The 25,443-nt window shown below is 43.6% G+C and overlaps 1 protein-coding gene across 2 annotated transcripts in view; it reads left to right on the top strand.

Moving 5' to 3' along the window:
• Positions 1-25,443, top strand: part of RPS6KC1 (ribosomal protein S6 kinase C1) — a 155,604-nt gene that overhangs the window by 102,055 nt on the left and 28,106 nt on the right. For both annotated transcript variants that reach the window (XM_040430417.1, XM_040430416.1), the window contains exons 10-11: positions 7,644-7,691; positions 9,560-9,692. In XM_040430417.1, coding sequence (XP_040286351.1) covers positions 7,644-7,691; positions 9,560-9,692 — 181 coding nt within the window. The remainder of the gene's footprint in view (positions 1-7,643; positions 7,692-9,559; positions 9,693-25,443) is intronic.

Consider the following 25,443-nt stretch of genomic DNA (forward strand, 5'->3'; position numbering starts at 1 on the left):
AGATTACTATATCTCTGCGTCAAGCGTAGCGCTGAAACCACAGCTACTCTTAATTATAGAGCGTAGATAAACCCATGGGGTTCACGACCTTCCCATAGGTTTGATGTTTTCACGTGTAATCCATTTGACAGCGGATCGACGAAGCACAGGTCTGAATATATCCTGGATACGGGTGGAGGCAGATAGATGTATCCAGGATGTCATGGAACCGTTAAGACACATGCAAATGTTGAAAACATGGATAATTGTAAATTGCGTTACTTCTATACTTACTATATGAAAATTAGAAGCTCTTTGTGCACGTTTTTGATCAAAATTGTGTCGGGCCCATCTACCGGAGACAGTGTAGGTCCCATCTGTAGAAGTCAACCTATCTGGGTACGAGCACAAAGTCAGGTCTCCTGATGCAGTCTTCGAAGTGAAAATCAGGAGTGGATCATGATACAGCGGTCCCTCAAGTTACAATATTAATGGTTCCAGGACGACCATTGTATTTTGAAACCATCGTAACTTGAGTAATCGGTTCCAAAGCCCCAAAATGTCATCCAAGATAAGAGAAAATGAAGATTTAAGAAAAATAAGCAGATAACTAAGAGAGATAACACAAGTCCTTACATATAGCAGTGAGGAATAGCTGATAACTAGCATCTAATACAGCTGGTTTACCAGAGAAGTGGTCTTGATTGGTTGGACCCGAGTCTGAGACATTGTATGTTGAATCTGGTTTCAACTTACGATGGGTCAGAAAAGGACATTTTATGTTGAAAATATTGTATCCTGAGGGATCGCTGTACTGTATAAAGGACAGATTCGACTTTTTTTTATTTATTTTTTATTTACTCCTGCTTTTGGCTTCTAAAACTGCATGCAGAAACCTGACCGTGTGGTTGTACCCTCAAACTTGCCTCTCCTGGGCTTTTGGCCTACAAAATTCGGGACAATGTATAATCCAGCCGTATTATGCTCAGATTTGAAGCTCTGGGCAGGCACGGTCCAAAGGGTGGAAACCACTGCCCCCAAATGTATAATGCGAAAAACAAAGTTAAACTAGCACCTCCGAACAATATGAAAGAAGGGGCTTCAGGTGCACGCTACCATGGCTACAGTGTAAAAGCAAACAAGGACTACAAGTAGAAGCAAACTGCGCAAAAACACATGAAACACGAAACATGAAATTTTTTTAATTGTATTGCTGCTATACTTACTATATCCTCCTGGCTGTAGGTATACTAGAGAAGGACATGTATAACAGTTCCCTATATGTAACGTTCACTAGCAGAAGTGATCTGATATCAAACCAACAGGTCTGTGGAGTAACAACAATCCCCATTATTGTCCCCACCAGGACGAGAATGCTTGCCCTAAATGGCCGGTACTTTGTGTGTACTGTGCTCACATTTCATCACAAAAAGTGCAATACCAAGCGATCAAAAAGTCATATATACCCAAAAATAATACCAATCAAACCATCATCTCATCCTGCAAAAAATGAGACTCGCCTAAGACAATCGCCCAAAAAAAGATATGGCTTTCAGAAAATGGAAACATAAAAAAACATGATTGTTTTTCTTTCAAAAATGCTTTTATTGTGTAAAACCAAAATAAATGTAAACAAATACACAAATTGGGTATCGCCGCGTCCGTAACAAGCTGCTCTATAAAAATAGTACATGATTTACCCTGCCAGGTGAAAACCGTAAAAGAAAAATAAAATAAAAACCATGCCAAAAAAATCTATTTTTTGTCGCCATACATCACAAAAAGTGTAATATTAAACTATCAAAAAGTAGTATGTACTCCAAAATAGTACCAATCAAACCGTCACCTCATGCCGCAAAAACTGAGCCCCTACATAAGATAATCGCCCGAAAAATAAAATTTGTCTTTCAGAAAAAAGACACAAAAATATGATTTATTTCAAAAATGCTTTATTATGTAAAACTGAAACAAAATAAAAATAAAAGTAGACATATTTGGTATTGTCGTGTCCTTAACAACCTGCTCTATAAAAATAGCACATTATCTAACCTGTCAGGTGAACACCGTAAAAAACAAAAAATAAAAACTTTGCAAGAACAGCTATTTATATAGTAGTATATCTATAGTAATATAGAGCAATCAAAAGTCATATATACCGCAAAATAGTACCAATAAAATTGTCACCTTATCCTATAATTTCCAAAATGGGATCACTTTTCTGGAGTTTCTACTCTAGGGGTGCATCAGGGGGTCCTTAAATGTCATATGGCAACTTAAAATTATCCTAGTGAAATCTGCCTTCCAAAAATCATACAGCATTCCTTTTCTTCTGCTTCCTGCCGTGTGCCCGTACAGCAGTTTAAGACCACATGTGGGGTGTTTCTGTAAACTGCAGAATCAGGGTAATAAATATTGAGTTTTATTTGGCTGTTAACCCTTGATGTGTTACAGGAAAAAATTAATTAAAATGGAAAATCTGCCAAAAAAGTGAAATTTAAAAATGTAATCCCCTTTTTTCTTTAATTCTTGTGGAACATCCAAAGGGTTAACAAAGTTTTTAAAATCCGTTTTGAATAACTTGCGAGGTGTAGTTTCCATAATGGGGTCATTCATGGGTGTTTTCCACTATGTAAACCTCACAAAGTGACTTTAGAATTGAAGTGATCCTTAAAGTGGATTTTGGAAATTTTCTTAGAAATGTACAAATTTGCTTCTAAATTTCTAAGCCTTATAAGATCCTAAAAAATAAAATTACATTTACAAAATGATGCAAACATGAAAGTAGACATATGGGAAATGTAAAGTAATAACTCTTTTATGGTGTATCATTATCTGCCTTAGGCCTCATGCACACACCCGTTGCCCGGCCCGCCAACAGCGGGTCCACAATATGCGGGCACTGGCCATGTGCTCCCCGCATCACGGATGCGGACCCAATGCGGTGCAGAACGGAGGCACGGAACCCCACAGAACCACTACGGAGTGCTTCCGTGGTGTTTCTGTCCATGCCTCCGCACTGCAAAAAAAATAAAAGTTGAATGGGTCTCGATCCGTCCCGGCCACCGTACGGACGTTGCCTGTGCAAATTGCGGTCCCCAATGCACAGAACTGCTGCACAACGGCCGTGCGCATCAGGCCTTAAAAGCAGATAAATTCTAATTTTGAAAATTGCTAATTTTGCCCAATTTTCGGTAAATTTGGGATTTTTTTATAAATAAATTAGGGTAAGTTATATCGACTAAAACTTTTCACTATCATAAAGTACAATGTGTCACGAGAAAACTATTTCAGAATCGCTTGGATAAGTAAAAGCTTTTTGAAGTTATTACCACATAAAATGACACATGTCAAGTTTCCAAAACACGGCCTGGTCCTTAACCCCTTAGGGACCACTTATATGTGTTTTTACGGCGGTCACTAAGTGTCCTTAGGGTGGGCCCATTCTAAGCGCTGCATGGGTCGTAGGTGCAGGAGTGCCGATCCGGGCTGTTTAACACTTTACATGCCGCGGGCAATGGCGCCTGCCAAATGTAAACTGTCTGCCATCGGCACCCTGCAAATGCGATCGTAGGGTGCTTATGTGTGTGAAGGCTGCCTGGGGTCTGATGTAGGCCCCAGCCCAGCCTTCAGTAATTTCCAGCAGGCTGCGCCTCTCTGGTCAATGTTACAATAGCATGGTGATGGATCATGTGATGAGCGCAGCGACGTCACCAAAGGTCCTTTTCCTCAAAGAAGGAGAAAGAAGAGAAGCCGGGCTGCGTGAACAAGTGGATTAAGGTGAGGTTAATTATTTATTTATTTATTTATTTTAACCCCTCCATCACTATTTTACTAAGCATTCTGTTTTAAGAATGCTATTATTTTCCCTTATAACCATGTCAAAATCTACACAACAAAAATCTACACGACACCTAACCCAAACCCGAACTTCTGTGAAGAAGTCCAGGTTCGGGTCTGGGTACCAAACATGCCGTTTTTTCTGACGCACGTGCAAAACGCATTAAAACGCTTTGCACTCACGGGGAAAAAAGTCACACATTTTCCCGCAACGCACACGCATCTGTTCCCGCACGTCACCCGCAACGCCCGTGTGAACCCAGCCTAAGGAGTTTCCACTCTGCATAGGACTTTTCATTCTGGAAGTCAATGATGGTCCAGGATCACAGACTTCACCAGTGAGATCTTCTGATGGGTATCTAGGACATATCGCAAGATCTTCTTAAACCGAATTTCGCCTGAACTATACAAGGAGCCCCCCCCCGCCTTCCATTAATTTTGGGCGATAAATTTCTTACTGATGACAAAAATGTAAAGTTGTTTTAGAACTTTTTTATTTCTATACTACCTCAATTCCATGCACTGCAGCTATGGCGCTATTCATCCTGATCTTCCTGGTTTATCTATAGAATACCAACCAGAACTAACACATATCGGCAAAGCAGTAAATCCAAGGGGACATCTAATGGTAGATGTTTGGAGAAAAAGATGGGTTGGGCATGTTGGATTCTATATACCCTATCTCAGGGGTAGGCAGCCTGCGGCACTCCAGCTGTTGTGAAACTACAATTCCCAGCATGCTCCATTTATTTTTAGGAGAGTTCTGAGAAGAGCCACTATGCAAGCTGGGAGTTGTAGTTTCACAGCAGCTGGCGTGCAGCAGGTTGCCCACGCCTGCCTATCCTTTTATTCTCAATGGAGATAAGCTGCTGCCAAAGGTGTCTCACTATGACTTATTCCACTCTCCCTTGAAGAACACATACGCACTCGGCCAAGAGCCAAGTATGCATGTGTATGGGGGTTGACAAGCAATATGTGTCCTTTTTGAATGTGCGGTCTGCTTAAAGGGGCGGTCCCATGAAAAATATTCTACCGTTTTCAAACCAGCACCTGGATCTGAATACTTTTGTAATTGCTTGTAATTAAACATTTTGTATAGCCAGTGAGATAGTCAATAAAATGTGTCAGTATAGCGCCACCTTCTGTTTGTTCTTTTTCTTCTTTCTTTGTCCTGCTCACTGAGATGGCCGCACATGCTCCGTTTCATCCTTTAACTGCCTCCTGAGCTGTGATAGGGAGAGCATGGACACGCCCCCTGAGCTGTGATAGGGAGAGCATGGACACGCCCCCTGAGCTGCAGCATAAAGGACACTCCCCCCTAAGCGGTCAGCTTGATATAAATGTAGCAGAGAAATCAGTGGTGAGATCTCTGGATCCATGTGAGGTACAGGGCTGGTTCTAGCTTTGTTAGAAAGAGATTGTCATGTGCTACATGATGTCTGATTTTCATGTTTTACATTAATCATGGGATAACCCCTTTAAAGGGGTGTTCTGGTACAAGGCCATGGATGGCCCACCCTCAGGACAGGTCATCTGTATCAGATTAATGGGGGTTCGACTCTTCTCACCTCTCCCAGTCAGTTGTTTCGGGCAGCCTTCAGCACTGAAAACTATACAGCGTATGTAAGGCTAGGTGCACCCGTGTAGGTCCTGTTGCCGGTGTACGGCGGGAGTAGATCGGCAGTACCCTGGCACTACACAGCACCTTCTGCTTCCAGTTCCGTCTGCTGTATAGTTTCTGCCGGCAGCTGCCTGATTCGGCTGATCAGTGGGGGGTGCGGGATGTCGGATGCCCATCTATCTGATATTAAGAACCTATCCTGAGGATAGGCCATCCGTAAGTACCGTAAAACCCCTTTCAGATGATGCAAGGTGATGAATAAAATATTATCCAGTTTAGGGTAATGTTTATGTATTATTTTTTTTTTTTTTATATTTTTTGCACGTCTCCTGTGAGCTGAGTCCCGTGCTGTAATCGCTGTGAAGAAGGCTTTTTTCCTTTTTTAGGGCAAAATTATAAATTTGTTGTGTTTTTTTTTTTTTTCCATGGCGGCTGCTCCTGGGTAATAAAATCTCGCCCTTCTGTTTTGCTAACAAATGAGTATTCGGTGGCAGCGCCCGGCGTTCTCCCATCACGAGGCATTTGCATCCCTAGCAGGGTTTTGTTTTCTGTGAAAGTCACCAGACTTGCACTGGGCAGCGTGCAGGCAGGCACTTGTAATTAGTCTGCAGATTGCCTGCTCCTTCAGACTGAAGATGACCCTTCTGGATAGCAGCGACACGTGAACAGCTGGTGTATCCCCCAGTGGCCCATTTGTCCTTTGGTTTGTAACCAACAGAGTCGCAGCTCCATCCCAAGATCCACAGCAGGGCTTCCATGGCCTCCAAGGCTGGACAGCAGACGAGACACTAATAAATGTGATTACAAGATGTGGGATCCGTATCAAGAGATGCTCCACGCTAATGCTGCAGATCGCTGCCTCAGCCATGTCTCCATTTAAAGACATATCGCCAAAGAAAGATAAAAACGGAGAGTGGAGCCTGAAACCTGCAGCGCAAGGGTTACAGGGGGGGGGGGGGGGGGGGCATCCGTTATCCCTGGACCGACTGTCACATGGAGGGGACAAAGTAGAATCCTGGGGAAATAGTCACAGCACTGAGACACGCAGGGTTAAATAAAACTACTTTCACCTCTCTTTATATTGTTAGCGTCAATTCACACAGCAAAGCCACAGGCGTCTGGAAGACCCGTAGATAGTGCGCTGCCTGCGCGAGAACGGGGCTCCTTGTAGAAAGGAACTTCAGAATTTGGTGATATGATGTGTGCTACATGGTGGAAAGGAAGTTATCTATCCTCCTATTTATTCTGTCCATCTAATTATCTTTATCTATCTATTATCTATCCTCATATCTATCTATCTATCTATCTATCTATCTATCTCATATCTATCTATCTATCTATCTATTATCTATCTATCTATCTATCATATCTATCTATCTATCTATCATATCTATCTATCTATTATCTATCTATCTATCATATCTATCTATCTATCTATCTATCTATTATCTATCTATCTATCTATCTATCTATCTATCTATCTATCCATCTCATATCTATCTATCTCATATCTATCTATCTATTATCTATCTATCTATCTCATATCTATCTATCTATCTATCTATATCCTTCCATCTAATTATCTATCCTCATATTTATTCTATCTATTTATCTATACTGATATTTATCTAATTTTATCTATCTATCCTCATAATATTTATATCTATCTATCCTCATATTTATTCTATCTATCTGATTATCTATATATTTAATTATCTATCTATCTCATATCTATTTATCTGAATTGAATCTGAATCTATACCTCTGAATTGTAAACCACTGCGGAATATAGTGGCGCTATATAAAGATAATATCTCTCTCTCATATATATGTCAATCAATCAATCTTTATATATCTCTCTGTCTTTCTATATGTGTATCCATGTATCCTATCTCATATCTGTCTGTTGTCTATCTATCTATCTTTCTGTCTGTCCATGTATCCTGTCCCATATTTGTGTCTGTCTAGACTTCTGATCTTTGACACTTACATCTTCAGCGCACTGTAGTGTAAGTTTGTCTTAGTCACTTTTTCCCCATAGACTTTTATTTTTTAGTTTATAAGACCCATTGTGATACAATATTGTGGCTTTTTATTGCTGTTGAATGGCGGGTGCATTTACCTGCATCGGTCTAAGTAGCGACGAGATGGGGAGGAATCTGCACATGAATGGTGCATGAGATAATAACTGTTCTTTTCTTTTTAGGTTCTGCTCGTCCTGGACACAAAGACTCAGGAGACCTTTATTTTAAAAGTAAGTATTTCTTTCATTGGTGTCTGCGCGCAACCCCCCACCGAGACACGTCTGACACGCCGGCGCGAGCTGGGAGACAAAGACCTATTTTATCATTATTAACCATTGTTTTATTGTTATTAGAAGGTTAGTGTAGTGCAGGAATGTGAGGGAGGCGGCGGCGGAGCCGACGTATTATTACAGGCCTGCCGCTAGGATAGATAATCTGATTTACTGGTGTCGGTACTGGGACAGAACACAGAACCCCCTCAGAGTCATGACGACGACCCCTGTTCAGAAATCCCCTCTTTAAACCAGAGTGGGGGAGTTGCTCTGTACTAGCGCCTCCCCATCCGGGGGCTCAAGCCGCCCTTGTATTACACGGACGCCTGCTCATATGAATGGCCGCTCAGTAATACTACATCCCTGTTCTGCAACCATGGCTTCTGCAGCCAAAATCATTTGTTTGCAGAAGGTACCAGGAGCGGGAACCGGGGCAGTCGGCTGATCGTTCCAGCATCCACTAGGGATAGGTGACACATGTCCCATCATCAGAAATGGCATTACTAAGGCCGCATTCACACGTCTGCAATTTCGTTCCACATTTTGCGGAACGGAATTGCGGACCCAATGATTTCTAAGGGGCCGCACGACATGCGGCCTGGCTCGGGAAATGCGGAACCGCACTTCCGGGTCCGCATTTCCGTTCCCGAAAAAAATATAACATGTCCTATTCTTGTCCGCAATTGCGGACAAGAATAGGCATATTCTATTAGTGCCGGCGATGTGCGGTCCGCAAGATGCGGAACTCACATTGCCGCTGTCCATGTTTTGCGGATCTGTGGATCCGCAAAACACGCTACGGACGTGGGAATGGACCCTTAAAGGGGGTTTTCTAGGAGTTGGTGATCACTAGCCGAATGGTGGGGGCCCGACACATGGTACCCCAGCTTATCTGCTGGTTGAAGAGGCCATGACTTTCGGTATATCTCTACAACATATCAATAGTTTTACTAAAAATCAGTGACCCTTTAAAGGGCCTGTCCCACATTTTGAAATGGAAGGTCTACCCTCAGGATAGGTCATCAGTATCTGCTCGGTAGGGGGCCGACTCCTGGGAACTCTACCAATCAAAGAGGCCATGGCAGTCCGGTGAGCATCGTGGCCTGCTCGCAACTTGCCACACACAGCGCCATACATTGACTGTGCTTGGTATTGGAGCTCAGCCCCATTCACTTGAATGGGACTGAGCTGCGCCTAGGCCACGTGACCAATAAACGTGGCGTCACTGACCTAGGAAGAGGCCGCAGCGCTCGCTGATCAGCGGGGGGTGCTTGGAATCGGACCCCCACCCATCAGATATTGTAGTCTACAGAAAACCCCTTTAAAGGCCACTATGGTATACCACTTCTACCACGTGGCTTTATGACATGATTGATATTCCATCCTTATGACATTTTCTATGACTTGGCCCGACAGAAGGACGAGTGAGTGACCATAGCATAGCGCGCCGCACGGTATGGGTGCGTCCGCACGCCGACTCTTCAGGTCGTCCCGTCTTCCACACAGAAAATGAAAGCAGATAGAGAGGTCACCCGGCAAAGTACACAAAGTGTCACTCTGATGACTTAGTTTGCGAGTGAGATTCTAATAAAAACGTTGACCCGTGTAATTGATTTTAATGGTAGCTTTGTGCCATCTTCTGTTCTCTGGCTACCTGCCAGATGCCATCAGCCGAGCCTCAGGGGATCGAAGGACATGTAGGAGCAGATGAGCTGCTTCTGTAAAGCCCACAGTCGCTTGGACAGATTAGTTTGGTTGATAAACATAAAGCACAGCAGGATCCAAAGGAAGCGCAGGGTACAACTGACCTTTCTGTTCTCTGTCAGGGGCTGAGGAAAAGCAGCGAGGAGTCCGGGAGCAGAAAGACGATCATTCCCCGCTGCGTGCCCAACATGGTCTGCCTGCACAAGTACATCATCTCGGAGGAGTCGGTATTCCTCCTGCTGCAGCATGCCGAAGGTCGGTCAGTGCATCAAAGACGTTTGCAAATAGAGCGCGGAGATTGCCTGTGCCCGTGTGGTAGGCGGCCATTTATCGCAGCACTCGCCGTGAATACACACAGTATCTCATCCCAGTGTATGGCCCGCTTACCTTGTGGTTTATAGTTACAGGCTTCCAAGCGTTTATCACATAGAGAAAATGAACACAAGGCACTTACTAATGTATTGTGATTCTCCATATTGCCTCCTTTGCTGGTTTGATTCATTTTTCCCATCCCATTATACACGGCTCGTATCCAGGGGTTACGACCACCGAGCAATCCAGCAGCAGTGGTCGTGCTTGCACACTTATAGGAAAAGGTGCCGGCCTCTCTGTGGTCGAGACCATAGGAGTGCACAAAGGCATCCCCTGTCCTCGCAGCGGTGGTCATACGAGCAGTGTATATTGCGATGGGGAAAAAATGAATCCAGCCAGCAAAGGAGGCAATATGGACAATCACAATACATTAGTAAAGTGCCTGGTATTAACCTTCTATACAGAATGAATGCCATTTGCTGAAGTGAGAGGACCCCTTTAAGGAGTTCTGCCATTGGAAACAGCCTTTAAGGCAAAATTCATAAAAACATGGCTGCTTTCTTTTAAAATCAGCGCCACGCCTGTCTACAGGTTGTGTGCGGTATCGGAGCTCTGCCTCATTCACTTCAATGAAGCTGCAATGCCAGGTACAACCTGAGGACAGGTGTGGCGCTTTATCTGGAAGGAAGAAACCATGTTTTTCTAATCCTGAATCACCCATTTACACAACTTTTTCCATATCTGAAGGATAGATGGGAAGTGTCTGATTGGGGTGTGCGGTCCGACCGCCAATGACAAAAATGGGGGCCTGTGCACCCTGTTTGAATGGCGCAGCGGACCTGCTCTATTGAACTGTATGGGACAAGTACAAGTGCTCGGCTATCTCTGGCAGCATCATATAACTGAGTGGAGCTGCGGCATGCATGCACTCGCCCCGTTTTTGTTATCGTCAGGGGTCCCATTAGTCTGACTTGCAGATAGGAGACAAGTTGTCTTAATGGGGCCACCTCTAAAAAGGAGTATTACCTTCTCATTCAGTGATGTTTTACTATATGATCGCTGGGGGTCGAACTTCTGAGACCCTCTTCAATCCTGGGAATGAAAGGGCCAAATCACTATTTTCCCTCCATAGCGGCACTCCTGTCTCTGAAGGGACCTTCCCCTGCCTCCATTTACTTGAACGGAGCTATGCTGTAGTTCCCTGTGCTGCAGGTAGTGAGGCGCCACTGTGTTGGGGCTGTATCGCTGAATCAGCAGTGCAGCCCCCAAGATTAATGGGATTCTCAGAGTTAGTGAATATCCCTTTAAAAAACCAATGTCATATTGTTGATCATAAGGTTTCCCACCACTGAGACCCCAGCGATCAGCTGTAATCTAATATTTAACAGGGCAGTAAAGCGATTCCCTACAGCGCCACTACAGGGGAAATGAAGCATTGCACTGTGCCCACTGAAAACACCGCTCTGTCCTTGTAATGCAAAGGCATGACAGGTCCTCCAAACTGAGGGACGCTTTTTGCAAATGTAGTCCATATAGCCTAAGCCGATGGAAAATGCTAGCCTTCATGAGACAACCCCTTTAAGTCTTATTTGTATCAGCCAATAGAGCCCGTTTAAAGATGACCTTTCAGGATCTACCAAAACAGACATGTCAAGGAAAGGCAGGCCCTCTTTTTAATAGGGAAACCTAAACTTAAAAGTGTTGGCCAACCCTTGGCGTCCTCCCCTGGACATGAGAACCCCACTTACCTGTCCACGGTCCCACCGCTGTTCCTTTCTTGGCCACTTCTAGTCCTCGCAGGACCAAGTCCCCCACGATCAACCAGTCACATCTCAGCGGTCACAGCAGCTTGAATGCTAAGTCACGGCCGTGATGTGCCTACTGTTCAAGCCGCTTAGGCCTTTGGTTAGCCACAGCTGCCCGGCCAACAGAGGTGGCCGGGAATGGAGCAGTGGCCCCATGTTCAGGCATGTGTTAGGTAGAGGGGAATAATTTAGTGTTGGAAAAAAGGCAGCCATGATAAAACCCAGCAAGCCTGATCCTTCTGCTCTCCAACATCTGACGCCGAGTGAGTCAGGACATGGTCCTGCTGAAAAACGAAGGAAGTCAGTACTAATGGCTTACAAAATAAAGACCGGCCGCAGTTAGCACATCGAAGGATTCGTGAGTACGTTCGCCTTTTCATTTTTGGCTGAGGGGTCGGGTAATATCAGTTGTTGCTGGAATTGCTCTTTAGTATCACCGAGGCTCTGGAAATGATCTCTATTCCACAAGATCGAAGAGATAGGAAACCCCATGATCTACTTTTTCATGAGTCTTTGCCAAGTCCTTCCGTTCATGTTAAGAGTTCCACTGCTGGAATAAAAAGAAACTAGCCGATTCCCACAAGACTTCATTAGTATGTCGTCTTCTTTTTAACAAGAGGAGTTTGTGCCTAACATTTTAACATCCAGCATTAATCCTGAATATTACCGCTAACAATACAGCCAGTGGCGACACATATGGACACAAAGCAGAAATCGAATGATACGCGCAGTAAAATGGCTTGTGATGTCCCCTTTTGTGTTCCGATTCCCCTCCACGTGTGCGGAGCAGGTGGCAAATGAAATGTAATTGTCACACCTGGATGGTGATGACTCACTTAGAAGAGCTGCGGCTGACTTCACCCTTTCAGTGCTGACGTATTGTGCAAGTTCCTTGGTTTGACCATAGAAACAGAAGGGCCAAGGTCCTTGTAACGTATGATCACTATTGTTTAAATCCACAGAAAAGCACAGATTTCTGTTTCATGTAGGAGTTTATTTCACGGGTCTTTAGCATCATATACAGTGAAATCTCTCGAAAGCTACCTCCTCTTTGAGAAGACCACCCCTCTTACTAGATTTACTGTGACAGATTTTCAGTTCCACCATATTGTTTGAGAAGACTATCCCCCTAGACGACCGCTTTTTATTGCATTTTTTGGGTGGTCGTCTCAAATAGGTTTTACTGTACTGTTTTTTGTTAATATTCCAGATTACTGATTTGTATACAGTATGGCAATTGATAGCCCATGTCAATGAAAAATTCTCCAAGCACCAGTCTGATGATGCACTACGTGGCCAAAACTTACTGGGATGGTCCTTCTAATTAGTAGATTGGACCATTTTAGCAACACCTACATGTGTGAAATCGATAATGCCTTTAAAATCTCCATAGACAAACATTGCTAGTTGATGGGCCATGGCACTGTTGTAGGGTGCCATCTGTATAACACCTCGCTTCATCTGATGTTTCTCCTACTGCCATAGTCAAGTGCTAGTATTTTATTGGAATGAAGACTCAACCATGAAACTGTAGACCTCCACCTATTGCTACGGATCAAGCATGTAACACATAAATATCACCTTTCCTTCGTTGAAATATGCACTGCCCAATCTTAAGCTGAGTGTTAGAATAACTTCATTGCAGGAAATGTCCGACAGAAGCATCATGGGTTGGGTTTTCATGGTGGAGCAACCTTAAACAAACCTGAGATCAACATGAGCAATGCCAAGCTTCAGCTGGAGTGGTAGAGAGATTATTGATGATTCTGGCTTCACCAAATGGCAGTCTAAGGGACAAATCTGGGTTTCTCCAGTGCCAGGAGAATAACGAATGTCTAAATGCCAATTTTGGAAGATAGATAATGGTCTGGGGCTGTTTTTCGGGTCTGGAGTGGGCAGTATAGTTCTGATGATGGGGAGTATTTTGTGATGCCTATATGCCACTTCATCTTACTTACTCCTACTGCCACAGTCAAGTGTAAGTACCTTATTGGGATGAAGACTCAACTGTGAAGCAGCAAACGAAGTCACCCATGGCTACCGATGAAGCATGTAAATATCATGTGTCCTCCGTTGAAATACATGGTGCCTCTAGGCACAACGTCATCACAAACAATGTTCATTGGGAGCATTATCGATTGGATTGATTTCCATAGTGGTGCATCCTTATACAAGCCTTACATTACCATGCAGAATGCCAAGCTTCAGCTGGAGTAGAGTACAGTTTATTCCTGAAGTGATGAATCACTTCACCAAATTGCCGTTGGAAGGACCCATTTGTCCAGTGGCAGAATACTACCTGGCCAAATGCATAATGCCAACTGTGGAAGATAGATAATGGTCTGGGGCTGTTTTTTGGTTCTGGACCGGACAGTATAGTTCTGATGATGGAAAGTCTTTACGTAACAGTATCAATGATGTTCAAGAGAGGTATTTTCCTGTTTGAGCACAAAGAAGACTTTCATAGGCCTACACATAGTCCTGAGCTTATCCATTCCACCACGGACCAAAAAAAACAACTTTTCATCTGCTACTGGGCAAAAACCTTTTGTCCTATACTAAATCGAGTGTGCGGATTACAAATCCGAAGTCAGAATTGTTGTAACACGGCACGAAATTTTGCTATTCATAAGTATGCCTAAATGTCAACTCTCAGTGATATTTAATAAGGTTCATATTCGTGTGATGTCCTAGTGTCCGCTTATTTTTGGAGACCCATTTAATTTAAATATAGGGCACCAACAAAAGATGGAGATTATATTTTTAGGTCCGCATCTGTGCGAGTGGAAACCGCGGATGACGGCTCTCTATACTAAAAGACGTCCTTTGCCTGGGACAGATTCTTTTTAAAAATGTTCTTTGATCGGACACCCTATGGTCCAGAAATTCTACTCGTGTTAAATATAGTCTCAGACTCTGTTTTAATCTGAAATCCTCTGAAATGTAAAAGAGTGAAATACAGGCACTGACAGAATGTAAAAAATAATAAGACAGAGATGGAGGATCACGTGCAAAACGTAGAAGAATCCCTCATGCAGCAAGACAAGATGGAGCCTGAGCTTTTGGCTCCGCTGTGATCCAAGAGACTGTGGGCCCCAGGCAAAGGCTATCAAAAAAGAATTGCGCCTAAGATGATGACTGGTAGATTCTGCAAATTTGTGGAAAAAGTTGATAATTTCAGACTCTATTTCTTCCCCTTTTTTGATGCTTTTTTATTTCTGTTGCAGCTGAGTTCATGGAACTGTCCATTAAATCAGTGATAGCAGGAACTTTACAGTTCACACTTGTATAACGTTTTGTCACACCTAGAAGATTTTCACCTACCTCATTGTTCATAGTTGTCCTTTTTTTCGCCAGTAGATAAGGACAGTTTCTGAAGCGGAATCTTTTGGCTGTGATGCTCAAATGCTTCCCTTGCCTCAGTATTTGGCCACTATGTTCACGGCTGTCACAGCGCGGTGTGGGTGGTAAACCCTTCCCTCCTGTATTCGGTGTGGAGAAGAGGTACTAGGCCTGGAAACTAGGGAAAGGGGAAAGGTCACCAACTATAGAATCCCTAAACTGAGCCCTGACTACTATCAGTATGAACAGACCTCGAAGGTAGGAATGTTCATACGCAGGAACCTAGAGCCCAATCTGACCCTAAAGTACACTGGAAATAGTGTCAGGACAAAAGACGACCTGTTCCTTCCCAGCTGAAGGAACAGGGGACTCCCTCAGGCCTAATACCAAAAGATAGGGGAAAACAACAAACTAGAAATAGGGAAAAGACACTTAACGCCGAAGAACTTGGACGAGCAGGAACTCAAAGGAGAACCAAACACTAGCCCTTCCACAACCAGATGGAGCTATCAACCGCATAGCATGATGGGTGAGACCAGACTAAATAGAGGAGTGGGAATGACCACTTAAGCTACACCTGAGACAAGAGGTATGGTCATAACCAGCAACAACACAGAAACCAAAGGGGCTGTCAGATCACATCACGTGCAGCCAGTCTCTTAGATCTTCTGACCCCGTTGTCACGGGAGAGACCGTGACAACGGCATGATGTCATAGACTTTGCCAATTTTCATAATGACAAAGGGCCAGCTTTGGGGGTCCAGGGTGGAATTCATAAGGTTAGTTCTTTTACTTTTAGACTATAAGCAGCATTTTGGGGTTGAATCACAGAATACCAAGGCAGTTGGGTCTTTTAGGCCACTATCATGGCAACCCATTGGTACACAACAGTCATGTGAATACACAGTCCAGCACAATAAAAACCTGTGGAGGAGTCTCGAGAACTGCAGCTACAGCTCCATAAATTTGGCTGCTGTTGTTGGAGGGCATGACAGGTCCTCTCAAACACTGGTTCCAAAAACATAACGAGGCAGATTTACTATTGAAAATACACCAGTTTTGGCGGGTTTAGCGCCAAACAAAAACTGTCCTGCAAGCTTTGCGTAATATTTAACAACTTTTTTTTACACAGCTTTTTACGCCTCATCTAACAAGAGGGGCTTAATTTCACTGAAAAGGGGACATGGTCTGAACGTGCCTCTATGTGGCAAACAATGCACCAAAATGTTGCGCATTTTTTGAGTAAAACTACAGAAGCATGGCATAAACATAGACTACTAGACGTTTTTTTGGTGCACAGTCACATTTTTTTGGCGTGCGGATAGAATTCCAGAATAAATCTCATGCAGGATTTATCATACTTATTTATCATAATTTACAAAGGTCCATGCACTAGAATAGTACATTTTTCTAATACTAAGACTACAGTGCTTTTTATTTAGTGTCTTTTTTTATGCATGTGATCAACGTGATCGAACAGGAAGTAAGACATCTTATGCCGTCCCCAAACTTGGCAGCCAACTGTCCTGTATGTATTAGGGCCTTTTGACACTGCCTGAAAGATGATGTTGGGGACCAAAAACGATCAGGCATGTTAAACGTCAACACTTGATTCTTTTGTTCATAAGCTACCGCCATTGCTATCTGGCAACGTCTTCCTCCTCTCTCCTTATTGACAGCACACGGACGTTCCGTGAACCCAGTGTGTATGTGTAGGGGAGTCAGAAGGAATAACGGTCAGCTGAAAGGGTGCTGCATAACCTAAAGAACCACTGCAAAAAAATAAGAAAACTTCTAAATCTGAAATGTTTGGCAAATTCACAAATGTCCGTGCTCCTCTATTCTGACTACGGGTCACGTCTGCTTAAAATCTGCACCATTTTCCTGTCTTAGAACAACACCTGTAAAAAAAAAAAAAATTTGCTGCAAAGAGCAAACAAAAAAAACTGCATGACAAAGTCTCCATGACCTTAAAGTGTCCTCCCTGCTTTGATTTAATTTGGATCCGTAACTGGGCACTGTAGGACGCGGTAATTCACCTGTGCCAGTAATGTGTCCCCTTTTGTTGACAGGATTACAGTATAAAATAAATAAATGACTAAGTTTGCTACCGGTCAAATAAAAAGCAAAAAAAGAAAAACTTGCTGTTCGGAAAGTCTTTTTTTTCTTCTGTCCTATATCTATTACAAAATCCATCTATTCAAATATAGCACCAATAAGATTCCTGGCATAGGCTGGTGTTGTATTTGGAATTGATTGCAGCTTGGCAGTAGTCGCCCTGCTTTGTGCGTAATTAATGCCAAACTGTGATTATGGGCACAGGCAAATAACGCCAGTTTAAAGATACTGTTAGATGTTCCATTTTATTGATGACTTTTTTTTCCCCCTTTAACGTTGTTCTTCTCCAGCACCTCTACGTAGTTTTAATGTTAATTGATGAGTAAGTTCAAGTGAAAGTTGATTTTAGTGTCTCTTTTTTGTTTTTGTTTTGTGCTTTTTGAATTCTAGAGGCTCCAAATCTCCCAAAATTTGGGTGTGCACTTCCAGATATAGAAGTGCACACCCCAAAAAAAGCCCTAAGACTCTGCTATATAACAAGGTTGTAACTAGAGATGAGCGAAGTTCTTAAAAATTTGAATCGGCTGCTTCGCCGAATTTCACAAAAAAATTTGCTTCTTTGACGAATTACGTTCTTTGTAAGCAACGGGCGCAGTGACGGGGATGGTATGTTTTTTCAGTCTTCTTATATTAATGGCTATCCTCAAGATAGGTCATCAATATCTGACCGCTGGGGTCCGACAACCCATACCACCAATGAAAAGCCGAGCAGAACTGCTGATTGGGGATCGGCAGCTTTCCCTGTATGAGCATGCACATCTAAATAGCAGGACCGTCCACTGGACTCCTCGGCATAGAAAGAGCAGGAATATAAATAATTTACATGTTTTACTGAATCTTTCCCCACAAAACTATATATCAATCTGCTCAGCACCTCCTGCTCTATAACATGCTGCCGGTGGATTGGATAGCATTTTCATAGTGATAGGTTCCCGTTAAGTATAGGACCAGCTGTGTGTGTAGGGTTTTCACTAAATGGAGGTTAAAGACGAGGTGTGGTCCCTTGATGTTGTAAATGTCCCATTGGTGTGAGTCCCACCTCTGAGACCTGCTTGTGCCTCAACAGAACGGTCCTGTCAGGAATGGAGAGAATGCCCCATATCCTGGAGAGATCATAAATGTCAAGATGGGACAACCCATTTACGACAGCAGAGTATTTACAAAGTGATTTGGGATCTTTTTGATCCAGAATCTGAGAGTTGGGCTGTGTTCACATCTGCGCCATGGGGTATGTTTATAATTAAAGCCATTGGCAGACCCCTGTTGCATTATTAATGGGACCGTCGGGTCTGTCTGTTGTTTTGACCCCAAAAACAGCTCTGTATTGTCACTAGTTCTTGTGACCAGTGTCCAGTTTCCCACCACTGCTCTCCTGTTGCACCACGCTGCCCGCTTTGTGGAACGTGCGCATGCGCTGGTCCCCAGCTTCTTATAGGGCCATCATGCACCAATGGACTCAGATCTCAGCCAGTGCTCAGACTTTTTGAAGACTTTTTCCCCATCACTCAGTCCCTGAACAATAGGCTCATTTGATTCCTATCTGCTGTGTTTGTACCACAGATTGTCCACCCCAAAACCAGACTTTGCTAACAAATATTGCTCCAGGTGTAGCCACCTGGGGATTCCTTGTGGGAAGAGTCCATATTCCTTTGCAGGGGTTGAGGGCGAAGGACTGACAATCCCTTAGACTCCAAATCCATTAGTGACCCATCAAAGGTGAAGCAAACTCTGACAGAACCACCAATGGGACCTGCAAAAGCTGAGGTGAAAGGTTTTTTCTGGTGTAGGAGCTGTCCTGTGCTGCCCTGTTCATGTCCTCTGGTCTTCTAGGAATAAAAGTGGCATGATCAAGTGACTGCTGCAGCCAGACGCTGGCCCCAACAGTCACATGTGCTTGAATGGCATGCCACTGCTAATAATGTACTAGTGACATGCCATTCAAGCACATATGACTTCTAAGGCCAGGGCTTTGCCGCAGCGGTCACAGGACAAAAACAAAGGAATGGGATAACTGCATGGGAACGGCGGGGCTGAGTACAGGGGAGTTTTCTTTTTCTTTTTTTTTTTAAATAAATTCTTTATTTAGGTTTTCCATTATGTTATACAGTAACCAAAAATATCATGTATGGGACGCAGCCAAATAATAATACCAGGTATATTGCACATGTGAACAACTGTCCTTAAAACTTATACAAAAAGGTACTGACAGACAAAAATGCCTATTGCTCAAAATGTAGGATGAAGTTATTAATCAAACACATGAAATACTGGTTGGGGAATATGGAGTCTAAGGAGAGGTGGGCAGGGTAGGAAAGAGAGGAAAAAAAACAGCCCAATTATGTTGTCAGTTTAAATTCCTGGGAGCTTTGAAATGTGATCCAGTGTCGCCATGTTTTATAGAATTTAGTATCTGTACTAGGGTTGTTTCGATACAAAAATTTTGATTCGGTTTCGATACCATAAAAAGTATTGCGATATTCGATACCACGCGAAAAAATAAAACGCCAAAAAAGCCACGTGCATTCCGCATTTTATGGAACGTCCAGCCCATAATTGAACAGTCCTATCCTATTTTTTTTGGGGGGGGGGGCGGGCAAGGTGACAAAAAAAATTGCAAATTGTGAGTTTTTAAAAAATATTTTAATAGTTTGGACTTTTTAGACGTGGCGATATGTAATATGTTTATTTATTGTTTAGATATTTTCGATGTAAAATTGGGAAAGGGGGCGATTTATACTTAATTTAATTTTTTACTTTTTTATTTAATAACTATTCCCCTTAGGGGGCTAGATCTTTTAATCCCTTGTTTTATCCACCCTAATAGATCTCTATTAGGGTTAATAGGACTTTACACTGTCCCTGCTGCGCTGTGCATAATGCACACAGCAGCAGGGAGCCGACTACGACAGCCAGGGCTTCAGTAGCGTCCTGGCTGCCATGGTAACCAATTGGAGCCCCAGGATTACACTGCTGGTGCTCCGATCACAAGCTGCCACTGCCACCAATGAAGAGGGGACCCTGTGGCCACTGTCACCAATGATTTTAATACTGGGGGTGGGGGGGGGGGGCGCACTGCTTCACCAATGATTTTAACACTGATGGGGGGGGGCGCACTGCTCCACCAATGATAATTAACCTTTAATACAGATACAGGAGGCGGGTACCACCGTCACACGCCTCCTGTATTTATTTTAAAGGTTAATTTTCATTGGTGGCACAGTGGCCAGGCACCTGCTATGCTGGCTGCTTGACTCTGGGGAGGGCAGACATTGTCCTAAGACAATCGCCCAAAAAAAAATAAAAAATATGGGACAGATTTATTATTAGCTCAAGTCAAAATAATAAAGTGAAAAAGTCGCAAATTTTTGGGCAATCGCTTAAACTGCGTTTGTAAAATCAGTTTTGAATACAGTGTGGGGTATAGTTTCTAAAATGGGGCCATTTATGGGTCGTTTCTATTATGTAAGCCTCACAAAGTGACTTCAGACCTGAACTGGTCCTTAAAAAGTGAGTTTTGGAAATTTCTGGAAAAGTTTCAAGATTTGCTTCTAAAGTTCTAAGCCTTCTAACGTCCCAAAAAAAAAACCTAAAAAATGTAATTTAGAAAATGATCCAAACATGAAGTAGACATATGGTAAATGTAAATTAATAACTATTTTAGGAGGTATCACTATCTGTTTTAATAGCAGAGAAATTTACATTTTGAAAATTGTGAATTTTTCCAAATTTCTGGTAAATTTGGTATTTATTTTATAAATAAAAATTTTATATTTTGACTCAAATTTACCACTGTCATGAAGTACAATATGTGACAAGAAAACTATCTCAGAATGGCTTGGATAAGTAAAAGCGTTTTAAAGTTATCACCACATAAAGTGACACGTCAGATTTGCAAAAAATTACCTGGTCCTTAAGTTGAAAAATGGCAGGGTCCTGAAGGGGCAGGGCTCCAGATGGCGACCAAAATGGTTGCCAATGCGACTTAGAATTTACAAATGGCGACAAGACTTTTTAGTCTTGTCGCCATTTGCGACTATACCCGCCGCCGCAGCTCTGCAGTTGAATACAGCAGCGGGCACAGGAGATGATAGTTCTCTGCCCCGCCGCCGATGTTCTTCTCAGCAGCGCAATGGAGAAGGAGTCTCTCCCTCCCCCTGTGCTGCTGCCGCGGCCACTGCCGATAAGAAGAGAGACGGGAGGAGGAGGGGAGGGGCTGTGGCCACTGCGCCACCAATGAAGATAACTGACCTGTTAATACAAATACAGGAGGCGGGTGCCGGAATGAAATAGCCGGCACCCGACCTCTATGTCAGGGAGCGGCACCTGAGGGGTTAACTGCCGCTGATCGCAGCTCCCTGTCATAGAGGTCGGGGGCCGGCTATTTGATTCCGGCACCCGCCTCCTGTATTTGTATTAACAGGTCAGTTATCTTCATTGGTGGCGCAGTATGCCCCCCCCCCCCCCAAACACCCCAGTATAATAAACATTGGTGGCGCAGTGCGCTCCCCCCAAACACCCCAGTATAATAAACATTGGTGGCGCAGTGCGCCCCCCCAGTATAATAAGCATTGGTGGCGCAGTGCGCCCCCCCCCCCCCCCGACACCCAAGTATAATAAACATTGGTGGCGCAGTGCGCCCCCCCAACACCCCAGTATAATAAGCATTGGTGGTGCAGTGCGCCCCCCCCCCCCCCAACACCCCAGTATAATAAACATTGGTGGCGCAGTGCGCCCCACCCTTCCCCCCCAATACCCCAGTATAATAAACATTGGTGGCGCAGTGGACAGTGCCAATGAGGGTTAAAAAAAAATAAAAAATTAACTCGCCTCCTCCAATTGATCGCGTAGCTGCCGGTCTCCTGTTCTTTCTTCAGGACCTGTGGTGACGTCACTGAGCTCATCACATGGTCCATTACCATGGTGATGGATCATGTGATGTACCATGTGATCAGCACAGTGATGTCACCACAGGTCCTTTGACAGGTCCTGAAGAAAGAACAGGAGACCGGCTGCTACACGATCAATTGGAGGAGGTGTTGGGGGGGGGGGGGGGGGGGGCACACTGCGCCACCAATGTTTATTATATTGAAGTGTATATAATGTTTATTATATTGACCTTCTACTATGCATTCTGTATTAAAGAATGCTATTATTTTCCCTTATAACCATGTTATAAGGGAAAATAACACAGTGAATAGACTTTCATCCTAGCAACCATGCATGAAAATCGCACCGCATTCGCACTTTCTTGCGGATGTTTGAGCTTTTCACGCAGCCCCATTAACTTCTATGGGGCCTGCGTTGCGTGAAAAACGCACAACATAGAGCACACTGCGATTTTCACGCAACGCACAAGTGATGCGTGAAAATCACCGCTCATGGGCACAGCCCCATAGAAGTGAATGGGTCCGGATTCAGTGCGGGTGCAATGCATTCACCTCACGCATTGCACCCGCGCAGAAATCTCGCCCATGTGAAAGGGGCCTAAGGGTGAATAGGACAATGGTTTCAGCCCCTAAGGGGGCTAATAGTAAGTAAAAAAAAATATTAAAAAAACACTTTTATCTCCACCTTGATGATGTGCAAAATAGGGGACGCCGTAACAATCTTAACCACTGCCGAGGGAGGCTGGTACCTGTGGTGCGGTCTGAGCTATCGCCCTGGAATCCCTCTGTTGGTCACCACTGGGTCTAAGCGTCCTGGAGGCTGAAGTAAGCCCGCCGTCCCCAAGAGTGTCCGGATGGTCTCCTCCGGCTAGAGAGGTAGAGACTGATGGTGGAGGTAGGTGAGTCTCAGCGTTATGCTGGGAGGCTCCGTGGCGTGCGAGCCCTGTTGTAAAAGGCGCATCTGAGGAGCGCAGTGGTGCTGCTGGGGCCGCCATTACTGAGGCCTCTGAGTACGCCGGCTCCAACGTTCCGGAGCGCAGGTATCTGCCTATTGATTGTTCAGGAGGGGCCACTGACTGACTCCTGCACCTCCTCCCCTTTGACATGGCCCGTCCGATAAGGTGAGATTGAGTTCCCCGGCAGTTTATCTGGTGTTGGTCCAGGAGGCCCAAGTGCGTGCGACTTCACACCGCCATGCCGAAGCCACGCCCCTTTCTTTGTTTTGTTTTTTTAACTGGTCACCGGTTGCATCCATTGTGGTTGTCTGCTCCTAGACAGGACAGCCTCTTTAATATCTGTATTGTCTAATTAGACATCAGACTATTTTTGTCTGGATTGCATAAAAGTAAAGGTTGACTAATCTTCTAGATATCTCCAGAATCTCTACTTGTCATCGCTGGTCTCTGTTTACCTCCTCTTGATTACACCCTTCGGTGATAGCAGATTTGACATTTTGGAAATGACTTTGAGTTATTGATTCTGATTGTGGATTAAATATTTGAGCTTGTTCCTTTCATCACGTGTAACCGAGGTCGTTCTCCTTCCCCTGCACACATAGTTTAAGGGTTGCTTAATGGCTTCCACTTGGCTTCCTGAAAGTTGAGAGGCAATTTTCACTTTCTCAAAGTTACCTGAAAAAGTTCTAAAAAGTTGGATGAATTGCTTTATTCAATTAAGTTTAAGACGTAGCAGAGTCATACTTTTTTGTCTAATGTCTGCATATTTTAGGCCCTTGCTTTCTTCTGTGATGGTACTTTCCCAAACTTGTTTTCTGAGTGGACAGGTTCTTCCTGATGTGACGTTTGCCCTTACTTTGGTGTAGTTTCCTATGACCACCTAAGCTGAGCTGAGCCAGATATTTGAAATTAGCTGTCTCCCGTCTTCTGTTCTCCTTCCACCATGGAGCCAAAGGGATTTTGCACTTGTTGGATTTCAGCAGTCCTTCTGATGACCAGTAGTGGCTCTTGGCTCATGGACCCCAGTTTTTTCTTCTTAGTATTATGTGTGTCACTTATAGCAGTAGTCAGTTAATATATAGTATTTTCAGTTGTTGCATCATTTTTTCTTTCAGCTGAACTAATCAGTAGATGTTTTTGGTTGGGGTCCAGGAGCAGAGAGTGACGTTAAGCACCATAACTCATTTTGTTTCTGCATGCAAAAAAATCACCTGACGTGGCATTACAGTCTTATTAATTTGAATGGGAACATCATAACTTTTGTTTGAAACCATTGGGACGTGTAGCTTTGCTCAAATACTGAAGTCCTTTCATTCTAATTTTAAGTAGGGGTCTAAGCTCATAGAAATCTTCTGGCATGTCTCAAAGATGGACATAACCATTAAAGAGCCTTGATGGGCAATACTAGGATTAAGTATAGGATCAGTGTTTGATTGATCATAATCTGAGCATCAAGACCTCTACAGATCAGCACAATGAAGGAGTTCACAGATTTCCTGGACGTTCTCACTCCCTTACCTTGTTCACAAATGCCCGGTGATTCATTTGCTGGTGCGGACAGCCGTGCCTGGTACTCCAGATCCATGTTATTCAAGAGAACAGGATGAGGGTAGTATTGGGCACTGCCGCTTGTATGGATAAGCTGTTGTGTCTGTGTAACCAATGAAGAGGATGTGTGACCTCTTCAGGAGTGTTGATGCGTTTTGGTTATGCTGATTGGCGGTGGAGGCCAGACTCCACCAATCACTGTTGGCCTTTCTTAAGGATCAACCTTCAGTAATTAAGACCTGAAAAACTCCTTTAACTGCCAATGAAGAGGTTGTCTCATTAAAGACAAAATTCAGCTCATCACCTGCGTATTACACAATGGTCATTCAGTTGAAAGGACATCCATGTAGTAGAAGTGTGGTTAGAGACAGGTAGAAGTTAAGCTGCTTATACAGAGCAGCTCTTTGTTTTGGCTCAAAGGTGGGTCAGAGGCCACCCTCTATCTATATAATGGACAGGGGTCATCAGACAACCCCTTTAAGGAGGCTAAACTCTAAAATAGTCAACTTTTTTAATTGAACACCTATCAAAATAATAGTTTTTTCTTCTTAACTTGTCACCTACAGTACTGTGCAAAAGTGTTAGGTGTAAGGAAAATGCTGCAAAGTAAAAAGGCTTTTAAAATGATGGACTAATAGTTTATTTTTATCAATTAAAATGCAAGGTGAATGAACGAAAGAGAAATCTAAATCCAATCAATATTTGGTGTTACTATCCTTTGCCTTCAAAAGAGCATCAGTTCTAGGTACACTTGTACATGGCTTTGGAAGGAACTCGGCAGGGAGGTTGTTCCACCCATCTTGGAGAACTAACCACAGATCTTCTGTGGATGTAGGCTTGCTCAGATCATTCTCTTTCTTCATGTAATCCTAGACAGACTGGATGATGTGGAGATCAGATTTCTGTGGAGGACATGTCATCAGTTCCAGGACTTCATGTTCGTCCTTACACTGAAGATATTTCTTAATGACCTTGGCCGTATGTTTGGAGTCGTTTCTGCATAATACATTTAAACTATTAGGACTTCTATTTTTGAAAG

Source organism: Bufo bufo, chromosome 4 (assembly GCF_905171765.1).
Source record: "Bufo bufo chromosome 4, aBufBuf1.1, whole genome shotgun sequence".
NCBI lineage: Eukaryota > Metazoa > Chordata > Amphibia > Anura > Bufonidae > Bufo > Bufo bufo.